A 13,860-nucleotide genomic window follows, 5' to 3' on the forward strand; every position below is an offset into this window, starting at 1 on the left:
ACAATATCAATATATGTTTTGTAATAATTTATAGGTATAAATTAAATCTGCGGTTTTTACAGTGCGAGTTGACATCCGCTGAGTAGGCAGCGATCGCAGCTGAAGGTCTCCATTTGAAAATTTGGGGTGGATAGCTAGAGGTCAGCATAGCTCAAGTCCACAGTGCGATTCATATACCTTCCCGAGCGTAAAGCAGCCGGGCATCTTCACGGCTTTTGACACAAAGCGCCCACCACAACAGCGCAGTTCAGCCACAGGCCGGAGCGCATACAGGCCGGAGCACAACTGGCCAGAGCGCAGCATGCAGGCCCTACCGCAACAGCTACTCCTAACGTAACTTAACCTAACCTAACCTAACCTGCGCCACCTGTTGCGGTAGGGCCTGTTGCGCTCCGGCCAGTTGGGCTCCGGCGCTGTGAAGCAGTGGCTGTATTGTGCACAGCGGATATACTGTTAGCCAGAGTTACCCACAGCTCATTGATCTGAGGCTATGTGTAGATGTTGCATGCTGATGGTTGGCGTTAGGCCCAGGGCCTGTTTACGAGTCAATTTTGTTACCCACGGCTGCGCTCCCAAAATTTGTTCTTCCCAATTTTTCGCTCTGAATTTTACGCTCATTTTTTCATTCAGCGCTGAAAGACGTAAAAATTTTTACGCTCTTCGCAATTTTACGTCCTTCAGCACTGAATGAACGCTAGAAAACAATATACATTAATATATTGATAATTAATAATCGAATAGCATGTTGGTTGCAGAAGAAAATCACGAAACAGCGAACATTGACTTGTGCCTTCGCGTAGTAATCGGCATGAATTATTATTATTAAACGCAGGAATTTATCGAAATAAGTTCCCAATATTTTCATTTCTTTTCTATTTGAGATGCTTTCATCATGAGTGTAGTTTAAATTTATATTCATTTTGTATTGTAAAGTTTGAAAATTAATTTTGACAAGTTCCAGGCAAGTGAAATTATTATACATAGTCATATAGATTTCCTTAATTTCAGTTTATTCAAAAATATTTGTTGAAGTTATATACACATTGTGTTACATATTTTTAGATGTCAGGTGCAGTGACGTGCTTGTAAGTTGGTAAGCGATTGTAGTAAGCGACAACCAATTGCATCACCGATAACTTTTAGTGTTAGGTCATCAGTAAAGTTCAATGATGTTCTGTTGATTTTTGTTTACTCATTTACATTTTAAATTACACGTCTCTCCATTTTACAATCTCACACACGTTCCTATTTTACCTAAGAGGCTATATGTATCATGACTTGAACGGTGAAATCAATTGAAATTCTTTACATGCAGGACATTGCTCTGTTGAGCTATATTCGCTTGTCAAGGTAAAGGGCAGATACTCGAGCATTCTGCTTTGTGCTGGGTGAACTAAGGCAAGTTCAATAACATCAATTAAAAAAGTGAAAAATTCGCCAGCATTTGTCAATGGGATCTCTGTATAGTCGTTCACTTTTCAGAATCGTTTGATGACATATTTTCAGATATACCAGAAATGGCATAAAAGAAAAGCTCAGAAAGCTGAACTTCACAGATTCCTTAGATCACCTAGAAATCGATCGACTAGAAATCGATCGCCTAGAAATCGATCGCACAGATCACGATTGTAAAATGAAAACCAAGGACGACTCGACGTTCGGTCGACGCAGGGCAGGCAGTCAGCGCGTGTCGCTGCAGAGGCGACGGTTGCGATGACGTGGCTGGGATATGCATTGCTGGTGGTGCTGTCCCTGCCTGCCTGCTACAGCCAAGGTAAAATAGCCCGTTATATGTGCATGTTACGCATGCTTTTTTGTTGATATTTAAATTGAATTTAAATTCATTAAAATGCCGCATTACCGAAAAATTAATATTGAATAGTTTTAAAATTGAATCTTTTACTAATGACCATAAAACTCTGTCGAGTTCAACAATTTATAATAAGTTTGCACGTAATGCATTATTTTTAAGCGACACAAAGTTATTATGAAACATAATGTTTCACATAATGTCACAATATAACACATTTAAAATATGTAAACTGTGTTATAACTGTGTTTAATTAACAAAGTTGTAAACACTGTGTGTGTAAATATGTTGATGTGTTAGAGTGCTGCTGGCGTATTCTTTTTAATATGATACATTCCATCATTGGGAAGTAATTTTAAATTGCTTCTTCACCGATTATCACTCGTAAATTTTCAAATATAATGAGAATAAATAGATTCCTTGATAAAGTTACCTTATGACTATGAGTTATGACAAAACTATGTGTTCGAGTGGAAGGGAGTAAGTAGAAAAAATAAATTATATGATTAATTGATAACTAGAGAAGTCACTACATAAATAGAAAGAACATTTTCCAACATTATATCAAAAATTACATTCGGAGGAAAATATCATTCTAATATCATCCAAAATACCGGACAGTAACACGGGTTGGATTTGAGTCTCTAGATCGAACCTTCTTGCGAAGACTTTTGACTTGAAACATTTCTTCTACCTTATGACTCTTCGGCCATGGTGTTTCATTGCTCAATGTTCAGCATAGGATACTAAACGGTAGTTTTTCACGTTCATCGTTCAACAATTCGTCAGACAGTAATTCCTTCCTACAAAATACTGAAATTTATTTATTAAAGCGCTAAAATTCTTACGTGATCCTTTAAATGAGGGCTAAATGGAGTATCGCATAAAAATTTAATCATAAACAGGAACTGAGTTTGGCGTATTTCTTGGGGAAGGACCAAGCAGCATTTGTTACGACAGCTCCACGCCGCCATATTTGAAATCTTTCTCGTTCTGCACGTTCATCAAAATCATCGTCCCGACGGCCAACTCGGAGGTGCTGCGATACTCGCCGCCAGAGGGCACCGTATTCACGTTCGGTATGTTTATGCATGCTTGAAACTAATATTAGTTCTACTACGGGTGTATGTGTGTTGCATCGAATCATCACGTCATACCCTGACTTTAGCTCGAATTCTAATACAACTAATGCGTGTAAATTAACAAATCAATAATTACAGGTGAAGTCTCACAAAGGTTGTGAAAGTTTCAACAGACAGAATAATTTTTTTCGATACGCCAAAAATAAGATAATAAACGTCAATTTCCCCCATCTGTCCTGTATTGACTGAAATTCGAATGATATGGATGATTCTAATGAAAAGTTTATTTTAACAGTATTTATAAGCAATAACGACAGGACCTCCATGTGTACGTGCTCCGACCTTAACGTTTCTATTTCGAAGCAAGATGATAGCAGCGAGAGGCCACATCTCCATGATACTTTCATAAATTGTATAAATGAATAAACGCGAAATATTTCGCGGCAAATTTTTCTTCCACAAATGCACGGAGCAAACCAAACTGTAATTTAGAACAAAAGTAGATGGGAAACTAATATAAACAATATAAGTTTCCATAATTTATTCTCAGCCATGTGCCTTGACAGGCACCTCCTACTTCGGAGTGTGGGTGATGATCCAAAGCAGGCGTCAGGCGCGTGATGGTTCCAACTTCACCAGCAACGACCTGCACTCTTTTGAAGTGTCGCTACCCACCAATAAATGGCGCGGCCTCTGCATCACCTTCGACATCCTCAACGGAGAGGTGATAAATGAATCACACAAATGGAAATTAGTATGACACATTTACACGGTGATTCCTTGATGATATTTGCCAATTAAAATTATATGTTCGCATTGGAATAGAATAGTAATAATTGGCTTTTTTGACCCATGCATGAAAAGAATTATATCTCTTTCACAGACATTCACAATTAGGAATGAATTGCACTGAAATTACATGCCAGTATCTGTTGAACAGTCGCTTTCGCTGAGCCCGTGCCTTTCATGATCGTTTAATCATTTACGATTATTATTTAACAAGGCTCACTCTTTATTCTTGTTTTTCTTTGTGAAAAATATAATCAACATACGCAGGCACGAATGCAAGTAACGAACTATATAAAAAATCGATAAATCAAGGTCTGGTTCCATGATAATTGTTGTTGACTAAGTGATCAGTTTTTTTCTGACTGAAAAATTAGTTTGTAGTTGAGATAACTTTACTTGATATCGCAACTGTTTTTATTCCTAATAGTCTCGCTGCTTCATCGACGGCAAAGAAGAAAAAGTGTCTTCAGTAAAAACTCAAAAAATAATCGAGACCAAAATTGAAGAGCGCAAGAAACGAGACGTGCATGGACTTGGTTTTAATTATTTGGCGCAGGGTGAACATAATTCATCATCTGGAGCACCGATAGGCCGGGTAAAGCGGCAAGCTAAAAAGCCAATATGCGCAGGATCTGCAGAATTCGTCGGGGAACTTGCCAGTTTTCAGTTATGGAACAACGCCCTGCTCGACACCGACGCCATGCGCAAGTCCAACTGCAACCGAGCAAAGCTTGCCAGCGCTGGAAATGTTATGAACATGAACAGTGAGTGGAGGTTCTACGGAAACTCGACTAAGCGGAGTTATGAGAGATCTACTCTCTGCAGTAATCTCGACACTGCACTGATCATCAAGCCAGGCGGCTCGTTTTCCGAAGCAAATGAATATTGTATCGGCATTGGTGGCCATCTGTCGGAGCCAGCAGTGATAGATCAGAAGTTACTTTCACTGTCGATCAGTGTCAACAATTCCTGTGTAGCTTGGGACAACACAATCTCATGGTTAACGCACACTCTAACTGATCCTAACATCGAAACAAAGTTCTGCGAAGCCCTGGATAAAGAAGGAAAAATTACCTTCATAACTTGTGTCCGACGACTGACCTGTACTCTTTGCATCGCACCTACGGAACGCTTCACTCTCTATGGACACTCCGGAGAATACTTCGATTACGTTTACTACCTGCACGCTGGGGAGAATGGGGACCCTCGATGGCAAGGAGTTCGTAAGTCAGTAATAAGTCGAGTTAATGATTTGTGGACTTTGAGTTCAAGCGAGCACACAGTCAAACTATTCGCAAACGCTGCATCACTGCCAATCGGACGCACTGTCTGGACTTGGAGCGACAAACTGCCAGGTCAGACAGACGAAATTCTGCTGGCATTCACAGTTTGTCGCACATCAGAGTTCAGTTGTGATGACGGTCAGTGTATCCCGATACAGAAGCGCTGTGACGATATTCTAAATTGCCGGGACTCATCGGACGAGAAAAGCTGTTCAGTTATCAAAACTCCTAAGAACTATGACGCAGTCTACATTCCACCCTTGAGGACAGGCGAGGCCTCACCAGCAGCTTTGGGATATCACGTGGACGTGTACAACCTGGGAAGAGTCACAACAGATGAAGGAAGGGCGAAGATTGATATGGGACTCACAATGACATGGTTTGACCCAAGAATCGACTTTAGTAATTTGAAGCCTATCCAGAAAAACTATTTCCAGTGCCCGATAGTTTGGCTTCCGCGGGTGCGAGCCATAACAGGATATGGCGACGGGTCTGTCTTGGATATCAACACATACGAGAATTTCTGTTACGTTTATTCCGACGAACAGGACGAAATTAGGGCCCTGCAAGATCCACTTATGGGTGAGATAAAAATTCAATAACAAGAATTTTGAGTGCGGAATTATTAAAGCTTGGATAAAAAAAGCTCTGTCCAAACATATTTAAGCTGTTTCTGCAGCTTGAGGCCACTATGCCTCTAGATTCACTAGATTAAATTTGTATTAAGAAACACCATTCTTTATTTATGACGGCTAATCAAGTCATATATGATTACATTTGTATACTATTAAAAGGTTCTTCACTGCCTCTGGAGTTTATGTTAATTGAATTTATTCCTCTTTCACATGCAGGCTACATGTCACCTGGAAACAAATACTCTATCAAATATTACGTCGGGATGCTGGCCGACCTTCCTTGTGAATTTGACTTCGTTCGGTACCCATTTGACGCGCAGACCTGTAACGTTTCGATCATGATCATGAATGCTCAGAATGAAAGGTACTTCAACAAGAGTACCCAGGGCGTCGTTGTGCCTTACCTCAATCAGGTAACGGTCGTGCAATTAAAGATAAGAATTAAGATGCAGTTATGTTTCACGTAACTTCTGGAGCACAACAGTGAAATAATACCAATTATGAACAGATGCTCACATTTCAATTCGTAGTAAATATGGCAGTGCATTATTTATGCATTATTTAGTAGTGCGTAGCAATGCATTATTTATTATTTAATGCGTAGTATGTATTGTTTATGACACGAGCAATTTAATTTTGCATTCCAGTGATAAAAACATTAACTTTGTTTCAACAGTTCTGTGCTGCAGGCGCATTAAAAAGAAACCTTTTCGTATGAAATTATGTCACTGAATTGTAATGACATTTTTACAATCTTTCGAGCAGAAAGTTATCTTGCTGGAATACCTACTGCTGAACATCACAACCGAAGTGAGCTACAACCTACGGGGCAGTGACAACAACACATTCTTCGTTATAACTCTTCACTTCAGACGCCTCTATGGATACCACATCATGAACAGCTTCTTCCCAAGTCTTCTCATGGCACTTGTTTCCTACTCTACTTTTTACTTTCAGGTTAATGTAATTAAGGATCAATCAAGCTAGGGTAACACTTGAAAATTACACGAATTTTGCCTCAGAGTTTCTTCAACCTATCCATGCAGGAGGTCTCTATCAGCACCCGAAATTTTCGGTTGAGCACCATGGCGATTTTTTTCAATCTTGCATCTTAATTATGAGGCGACGATTGCACCCATGTTCTAAATAAATTATTCTAAACGCGTTCAAAAACAGACTCTAGACAAGGCCATGCAGAAGCATATGTTTATTCTTAAAATGCCTCGTATCCTACGGAACAACTGAAATCTAGAAGCGATTTTAAATCTACCGTCTGGTGAAAAGATCTGGTCAAAAGTCCAGTCTAATCAAGAAAAGTACACGAATCGGCGACAGGCCAATCCAGGCCTATTCTTCAATGCCGATGATACTATACTATAAATCGGTCGCTACAGTAGCAGTGTGTACTCAATTTACATGAAAAAACATATAGTAAACTTAGTGGGTGTGTTAATTAGCTATGGCACCATGTTAGCCAAAGAGCAGCATCTTTGAGAGCTTCTGTCGATTTGTGAAGTTAATGCTAAAAACTGCTACCGATGAAGGCGGCATCAATGCAGCTCTTTAGAAGTTAACAGAAAACGGAATTCATTTTCGTGTTAGTAGCTAATAACTCCCGTATAGCTAACATTTCCCACGACACAAGCTGAAGATGAATAAAAATTCCGAACTTTTTGCCCAATTTGTATTTGTGTCTAATTAATATGCAGCCACACACCTGTCATATTGTAGATCCAAGACTAGATATTTTTAGAATGTTACCTGCATTGCACGAGCAAGAAATAGTTCTAGTTTCTCATTAAAAGTAACTTTGAGCGGGAAACATTGATATTCTACTTGATATAATCAAACGGACACTCCGATTTTTCCAGTGACCTGGTTCGGTCTGTGCTGAAGAACACTCAAACTAAACATGTGCTTATTTAATGCCGGTAGATTTATTTTTGAAGTCTGACTTAACATGAGCTTAGGTAACGCCGCTAAATATATTTTTGAAGTCTGAAAATCCGCCCACAGCTCGATGACTTCACGAACCGCATCATGGTGTCGCTGACCGCTCAGCTGGTGTTGGCAGCCCTGTTTACCTCCACCACCGCCTCATCTGTCAAAACACCTTATCTGAAAATGATCGACGTGTGGTACGCTTGCATCATTGCATATTGTTTCCTCATCGTCATAGCTCAGGTGAGACTTATTCATACGAAATTATTTTCAAATCAAGTTTCTGGCAGCTGTCTAACTCTAGCACATTTTCAATGAATGATTGGTCGTCAGAGGCAAGACTTATTATCGTTCGTGCTAGTCTTGAGTTGAGTAATTTATTTCCGTCTTCACAGGTCATTGTGGACGCAGTACGTAACAAAGTAGAGTCTGATCACCAAAACGCTGCAGCGGAAGCGCAAAAATCAAAACAGGAGTCAACGGTAGTGAATATTCCGGCTGCTAAGAAGACCATAGCACAGCAGTTGACTGTGGAGCTCCGCCTCGACTTCGTGGAAAGGGTGAACAAAGTCCTTAAAGGCTTGAGCTTAGGCCTGCTAGTATTTTTTGTGTTTGTCTACAGCGTTATTGCTTCCGGCTATTACTAGAAACAAGTTCAAATTACGTAAAGAAGCAGATGTCTGCTGAACATTTAGATTCTTTAACTACGTTTTGCAAGCCACCGACTTCGTACTAGAACGGAAATGGCGAGAACTTTACGGTTGACGACTTGGACCTCATCAAGGATTAAACTTCTTACCCTGCCCCGGAACGTCACATGGCCGTCAAATACTTCCAAAAAGCACAATAGAACACCTACACAACCTGACGCATTTCAATAGATTCCTTGATACTTGACCACTCGCCGAGTTCTCCCAGAATGTTCGCTAAGAATTGTGAGTCTCGGACCCTCAACTTGCTGCACGAATCTTGATATTAACCACACGGCCAACCTCGAGGTCTATTTATACCATTATTTACTTATTCATTTACTCAAACGCAAACGAATGTTGTGCGTGGACAAAGAAGTTTCTGTCAACATCACTTCAATTTTAAAATATCGAACATATATGATTCATCAAGACACAAGTCTAATAAAATTGTGAACCAGCTTCCACTTCTTTCAACCCAACCTACAATATTATTGCACGCGTTCGTTCAGAAGCAGCCATAAGGAAAAATAAAGTAGTCATGTGTATAGATATTTTCAAACATCAGTCTGCAATAGGATAAATATTTCAAAGCAAGAAAGGATACCTAGCACATTTTGAATAAATATTATTTACAAAGCGGTTACACTTCGCATTGAGAAGCAACTAATTTTTAAATAAAGCGTTTAAACTTTAATCCATAAATATTACACAGGTTCGGCAATCAATGCGTTTTTATTTTTGATCTATTTTGTTGATTTTAACTAAGGATTATTCCTGGAATAAGCTAGTAAAGATAACGACAAATATTCATTCAATTTTAAATTAAACGAGAGTACAAGCAAATATTTTTCAAAACCCACATGGGAGAACTTCAATGTTTGTGCTCAGATCGGATGACAGCGGTCATACGCCCGTCAAGAGGATAAAGTTTTTTAAGATGAATCTATAAGCCAACTATGACATATACTAAACTATTTTGGAATGTTTCTCAAGAGAACAACTGTTCACTCTTGGTCAGTTCCAGGAACCATCATTGCTCCACAAACTAATGTTCCAAGTATGAACTACGAGTACCAGCGGACATCAACCAGCTTTAAGATAAAAGGAAAACAATGTTGAGTACATGACTTCTGACTCCGGCGGCATAAGCCATTATTAAACCTAAGGATAAAATACACCAGAAACTGGGAACTATTAACACGTTATTCGGCACAAAATATTTCGCCACCCCGACTTCGGTAGGCCACCAACGCCCAGAAGACACCGTCGTGACGGGAATGATCACTAGACCGGAACAGCCAGATTATACGAGTTAATACTTTACAAAATAGGAATATAATTGTCGATTTTAGCGCGATGTTTCTGGGCAATGCACTCTGAGATCCAGACGATGTTGCGGCACTCCTGCTCCTTGAGACGCAGGTACGAGTAGAACACGCCGCAGTGGAACTGGTGCATGAAGGCGTTCACGTTGAGCTTCACTTCATACTCGAAGAACTTGTCCTCCAGGGTCTTCTCCCCGGGGTTGTTGCCTGCGCCTTCAAACAGGGCGCGGTATTCCTGCCGCAATATAATTATTAGAAACATGCAAGAAATTGGGCATTAATTAACGCTTTCCAGCGTTCAGCACATCAAGTCCCTCAAGTTTAAATAAAACGCTGAATTATCCAACAATAAATATCATTTTTTCTTCGATATGAGGTGCAGAATCCTGTTCTTATATCACAGGAAAAAATTATTTCAAAGAATTACCGCGTAGAACTCGGCGACTTGCTTGACGTTCTCAGGATCATCGGCGCGGGCGAGGGCGGCCAGGCCGTCGGGGTAGAGGCGCCCGCAGGTGGGGTACAGCTTAGCGCGGTCCTCCTTCGTCAGCTCCGTGCCAAAGCTGTTCACGGTGATGATGAAGGCGCGCCGGTCAGCCTCGAACTGAAAATAATAATAATGCAAATCAAGACTAAAATAAATAATTTTAGTCTGGTGTTCGAGATAAGGAGAATGCACTCGATCAAGGGACGCTGGTGGAACAGGAAAGAAGTGACAACACTCATTTTTTTGCAATTTGCATGGAAAACAAGACGATTTAATTTTAAAATAGTCCGGGGTAGTATTCACAATTTAATTGGTTTTCTAATAAATGCCGTGAGTATAAATACTAGTATAATAAAGGTAAATATATTTGAGAGACGTTTAACCGTATTTACCTATATGCTGAAGCGTATTTGTTTCTATTGAAGCATATTTATACGCTTCAACAGAGCGGAAATATAAACTAGGATTGGGAAATGTATGTTTGCTATCAATTAGAATTGTAAGTAAGAAGCCAGCTTTCTCATGACTGAATTTCAGTAGCACGAGCGCCAGACGGATAACTAATTTCCATCAAAAAATTTTTTTAAGATATTCCACCTCTTATTATTTAATCCAGGTTTTCTCAAATCAAATTGATGGACCCAGTGGACCCTGAAAATTCGACTCTACATAAAATTGATTAGTACTAAAACGGAAGTTCTAGGTTGACGAGCAGACCAATCTGACGTTAAATGAAGCTCGTTGTAGTCTCGTTGCTTAATAACACATGACTGCTGCTATCTAATATCCACACTTCCTCAAACATCATAGGTACCCGTTTTCATTCGAGTTCATTAGTAAATGAGTGTCTCACCGCAAGGATGGGGCACATGACCTCAGCCGTAGGGCCCCCCAGATTCTTGCAGTAGTTGTAGAAGCTCTCGAGGTAGGCCTTGTACAGCGTGTTGCGGATGATCTCGATGTTCAGCTCGTCCAAGTCCTGCTCGCTCACGCACTCGCCAAAGAACTCAGCTGCTCACACAATGCAAACCTTTTACACTTCCAATAAAACTTAGCAAGGAGTTTGATACGATATTACTAGGGGAAAATACCAACATTGCGGGATTTTCCTACACATAAAAATTCAAATGTTTTCGTCGGCTATTGCAAATGATGGACATTTCAACACCGAAATAATAAAATAATAATTATTCAGGGAAGTTAATTTTTAAGGAGAGGTCAATAATGGTCTGAAAAAATTATTTACAAACAAGGAAATTATTATTAGCTGTTGCAAACCCAACGAGTCGCCATCACCTGCCTACATGGAAGGAGAGTGCCTCTTTGGAGCACTTTTTAAGAATGCTAGATTATAAAGTTCACAAGATACCCTAAATTTATTCCCAAAAACAATAACTGTTTATCAATGTTCTGGTTACTGGTAAGATTATAACGTTTAAAATTGTTGATATATAGTGCAGTCACATAAAAAATACTTCCCAGATTTTTCTTTGCCACGTTGTAAAGAATGAATAGTACAACTTTGAAATTTTTACCAGGACTTGAGGCACATGAGCCTACGAATACTGCCTATGCTCAAAAAGTAAGACTTTGATAGCTGCTCATTTGTACACCTAGCAAGCAAAATGATGCAAAACTTACAACAGCCAACATTTTATAAATTATTTTGAAGAAGCTACAGCACGCAAATTGGGTTTATACAGAGTTGGAAGCTGAAAATTATAATAAATATACAGTGTAAATATCTGTACGTAACATAGAAGTTATTTCACACATTTGTGATATTCATTTCATGAAAGATTACTGAAGTGACAAACATTGACCGGAAATGGATTAGAAATCACAAAAGGAAAAGCAAGTTATAGGATCTAGCAATGTTTAAAAAATTATACATTTGGTAGTTTGCTAAAACCAAAATTGGAGTGATTTAAAAGAGGACAGCACTAGTACCTATGTTAGCTAAATAATATATACACTGCTTACTTAGCGATACATGGCACAAATATGAAGGAATATCAGCAATTTCAATGAAATTACAGGTCATTATAGTAAGTATGGAGAGCACGTAGCAGAAACAGGACTCTTATTTCCTTTTTTTTTCCTACCTTGAATTGGGCTGCAATATTCCAACTGAAAATTGATTAAAGAAATAAATATATTTACCAGAGAGAATAAAAAGAAACCCAGAGGAAGCATTAGCAGAGTTGGAGACTATCAATTGAACCGCTCTCTACTTTTCTACCTTGTAAATATAGACTCAACTTCGTCAGGACACGAATGAATTCCATGAACTATTTGACAAAGGACATTCACCGAAGTTGGTCAGTAGGTCCTGCGTTGATAGCAGCCAAACTCACCCAATGGAGTGTCAACAAGCACAGCGTTGTAGAGCTCAACAGAGGTGTTGGCTATGTTGATTGCAGCCAAACTCACCCAATGGAGTGTCCACAAGCACAGCGTTGTAGAGCTCAACAGAGGTGTTGGCTACGTTGATAGCCTCAATCTGGTCAAAGGTGCCCAGTGGATGGCACTTGGGCATTAGCTCAGAGATGGGTCGCTGGTGCAGAGCTCCGGTGATCAGCAGCACAATGTTGTCAATCATGTAACTGTGAAAATTTTACACATGAGCTGGATGTCAAAATAAGTTAAAGAGGTTAAATTGATTTCAAACATGGAATAAATCAATGTCATTATGCAAAACTTGTAGCAAATTTCTGGCACGTTAAGTTTAAAATTATAGATTGCTATCAAGCCAAGTCTATATTAGAATGCAAGCACCTGTTACAACCATGGTATAGTAAAAAGAAATTTTGACAAAATTTAATACTCTTGACTATACTAGGAAACAAATGCAGTTATAGCAGACCCATAAGTGATGTAGTCCATGAAGGTGGCAAGAGGCTCAACAGCATGGTTCCTCATGTGCTGAAACTCAATTACAAGCTTCTCCCTCAGCTTGTCATCAATTACTGAGACTTGCAGGGGTGAAGCTTCATTGGCCAAAAAACTTCCATAGTCAGTACTCTGCAGGTGCAGCTTCAGGTCTGTGTAAAAAGTTAGAGTACCATGAAGCTATTCAAATTCAAGTATTAGAGGAAAAAATATTTTTCACTTTTTCTACCAAGTAAAACACACAATCATGATTATATATCGGCAAAAAAAAGTATATAGGTATATAAATGAAAGTCACAATTGCTTTAATTTCAATTGGAGTTTCAGTAGAAATAAAATTACACATTTGTCAAGACCTATAAAAATAAATCATGATAAACACATACTAAACTCTGTTGTAAAGTTCATAGATGTAAAATGTATTTGAGATACTGAATCAAAAATAATTTGTCACAAATAGACCATTTTCTGACCAACATTTTTTTGTTCTTGGAATAGGAGAGATATACATGAGGTACATCAAAACGAAGCCCGAAGCCCTAGACTATCTTACCATCGAGAGATTCGCATTGCACCAGGTTGAGGTAGTCATGTTGACGAAGAATGCCATTCCTAAAACCTCGCACTAGACCCTCAAGATACCCACAGTCAATGTTGAAAGCACTGTCAAGCATGATTATTATATTCTGGAAAATGAACATAACAATAATTTCAGGGTCAACCACTCAATGCTGTTTAAACAATTCTTCATGGTCAAGCCTAGAAACTTCTTCACTGAGCCTGGTGGAGTTAGCAACATAACCAAAATATTTATTTGTATGTTTCTACAAAGATGCCAAAAAGATTTTGTGCCATGTTTTTTTTTGGCAAAGAAAATTTACTCTACCATTATTTAGGATGGAGACACAAACTAGTAGGAGAAGA

At 39.1% G+C, this 13,860-nt stretch overlaps 2 protein-coding genes across 2 annotated transcripts; one reads left to right on the forward strand and one right to left on the reverse strand.

The window, feature by feature from the left end:
* Window positions 1–1,713: 1,713 nt before the first annotated feature.
* LOC108674884 lies at window positions 1,714–8,413 on the forward strand. The gene is made up of 8 exons (XM_018162869.2): window positions 1,714–1,774; window positions 2,716–2,889; window positions 3,459–3,616; window positions 4,109–5,546; window positions 5,816–6,012; window positions 6,365–6,556; window positions 7,616–7,783; window positions 7,936–8,413. Exons 1-8 carry the CDS (start codon window positions 1,714–1,716, stop codon window positions 8,185–8,187), a joined length of 2,640 nt encoding a protein of 879 aa, XP_018018358.2. The 3' UTR covers window positions 8,188–8,413.
* A 355-nt stretch (window positions 8,414–8,768) lies between these two features.
* Window positions 8,769–13,652, reverse strand: LOC108674885 (V-type proton ATPase subunit d 1). Its single transcript, XM_018162870.2, has 6 exons — window positions 13,490–13,652; window positions 12,911–13,088; window positions 12,478–12,650; window positions 10,898–11,055; window positions 9,985–10,161; window positions 8,769–9,792 (listed from the first exon to the last, which is right to left on the reverse strand). The coding sequence occupies exons 1-6, from the start codon at window positions 13,635–13,637 to the stop codon at window positions 9,553–9,555; spliced, it is 1,074 nt and encodes a 357-aa protein (XP_018018359.1). The 5' UTR covers window positions 13,638–13,652; the 3' UTR covers window positions 8,769–9,552.
* Window positions 13,653–13,860: the final 208 nt, after the last annotated feature.

This window comes from Hyalella azteca, unplaced genomic scaffold (assembly GCF_000764305.2).
Source record: "Hyalella azteca isolate HAZT.00-mixed unplaced genomic scaffold, Hazt_2.0.2 contig5057, whole genome shotgun sequence".
Taxonomy (NCBI): domain Eukaryota; kingdom Metazoa; phylum Arthropoda; class Malacostraca; order Amphipoda; family Hyalellidae; genus Hyalella; species Hyalella azteca.

What these genes read in the sequence shown, in the direction of transcription:
- LOC108674884 (XM_018162869.2), top strand. Translation starts at nt 1,714, where the DNA reads ATGACGTGGCTGGGATATGCATTGCTGGTGGTGCTGTCCCTGCCTGCC. An exon ending in ACTCTACTTTTTACTTTCAG is followed by an intron (nt 6,557 to 7,615) that starts GTTAATGTAATT and finishes ATCCGCCCACAG; the next exon opens with CTCGATGACTTCACGAACCG. An exon ending in TCCTCATCGTCATAGCTCAG is followed by an intron (nt 7,784 to 7,935) that starts GTGAGACTTATT and finishes CCGTCTTCACAG; the next exon opens with GTCATTGTGGACGCAGTACG.
- LOC108674885 (XM_018162870.2), bottom strand. Translation starts at nt 13,637, where the DNA reads ATGTTCATTTTCCAGAATATAATAATCATGCTTGACAGTGCTTTCAAC. An exon ending in GCAATGCGAATCTCTCGATG is followed by an intron (nt 13,089 to 13,489) that starts GTAAGATAGTCT and finishes CTTTTTACACAG; the next exon opens with ACCTGAAGCTGCACCTGCAG. An exon ending in ATGGACTACATCACTTATGG is followed by an intron (nt 12,651 to 12,910) that starts GTCTGCTATAAC and finishes AAATTTTCACAG; the next exon opens with TTACATGATTGACAACATTG.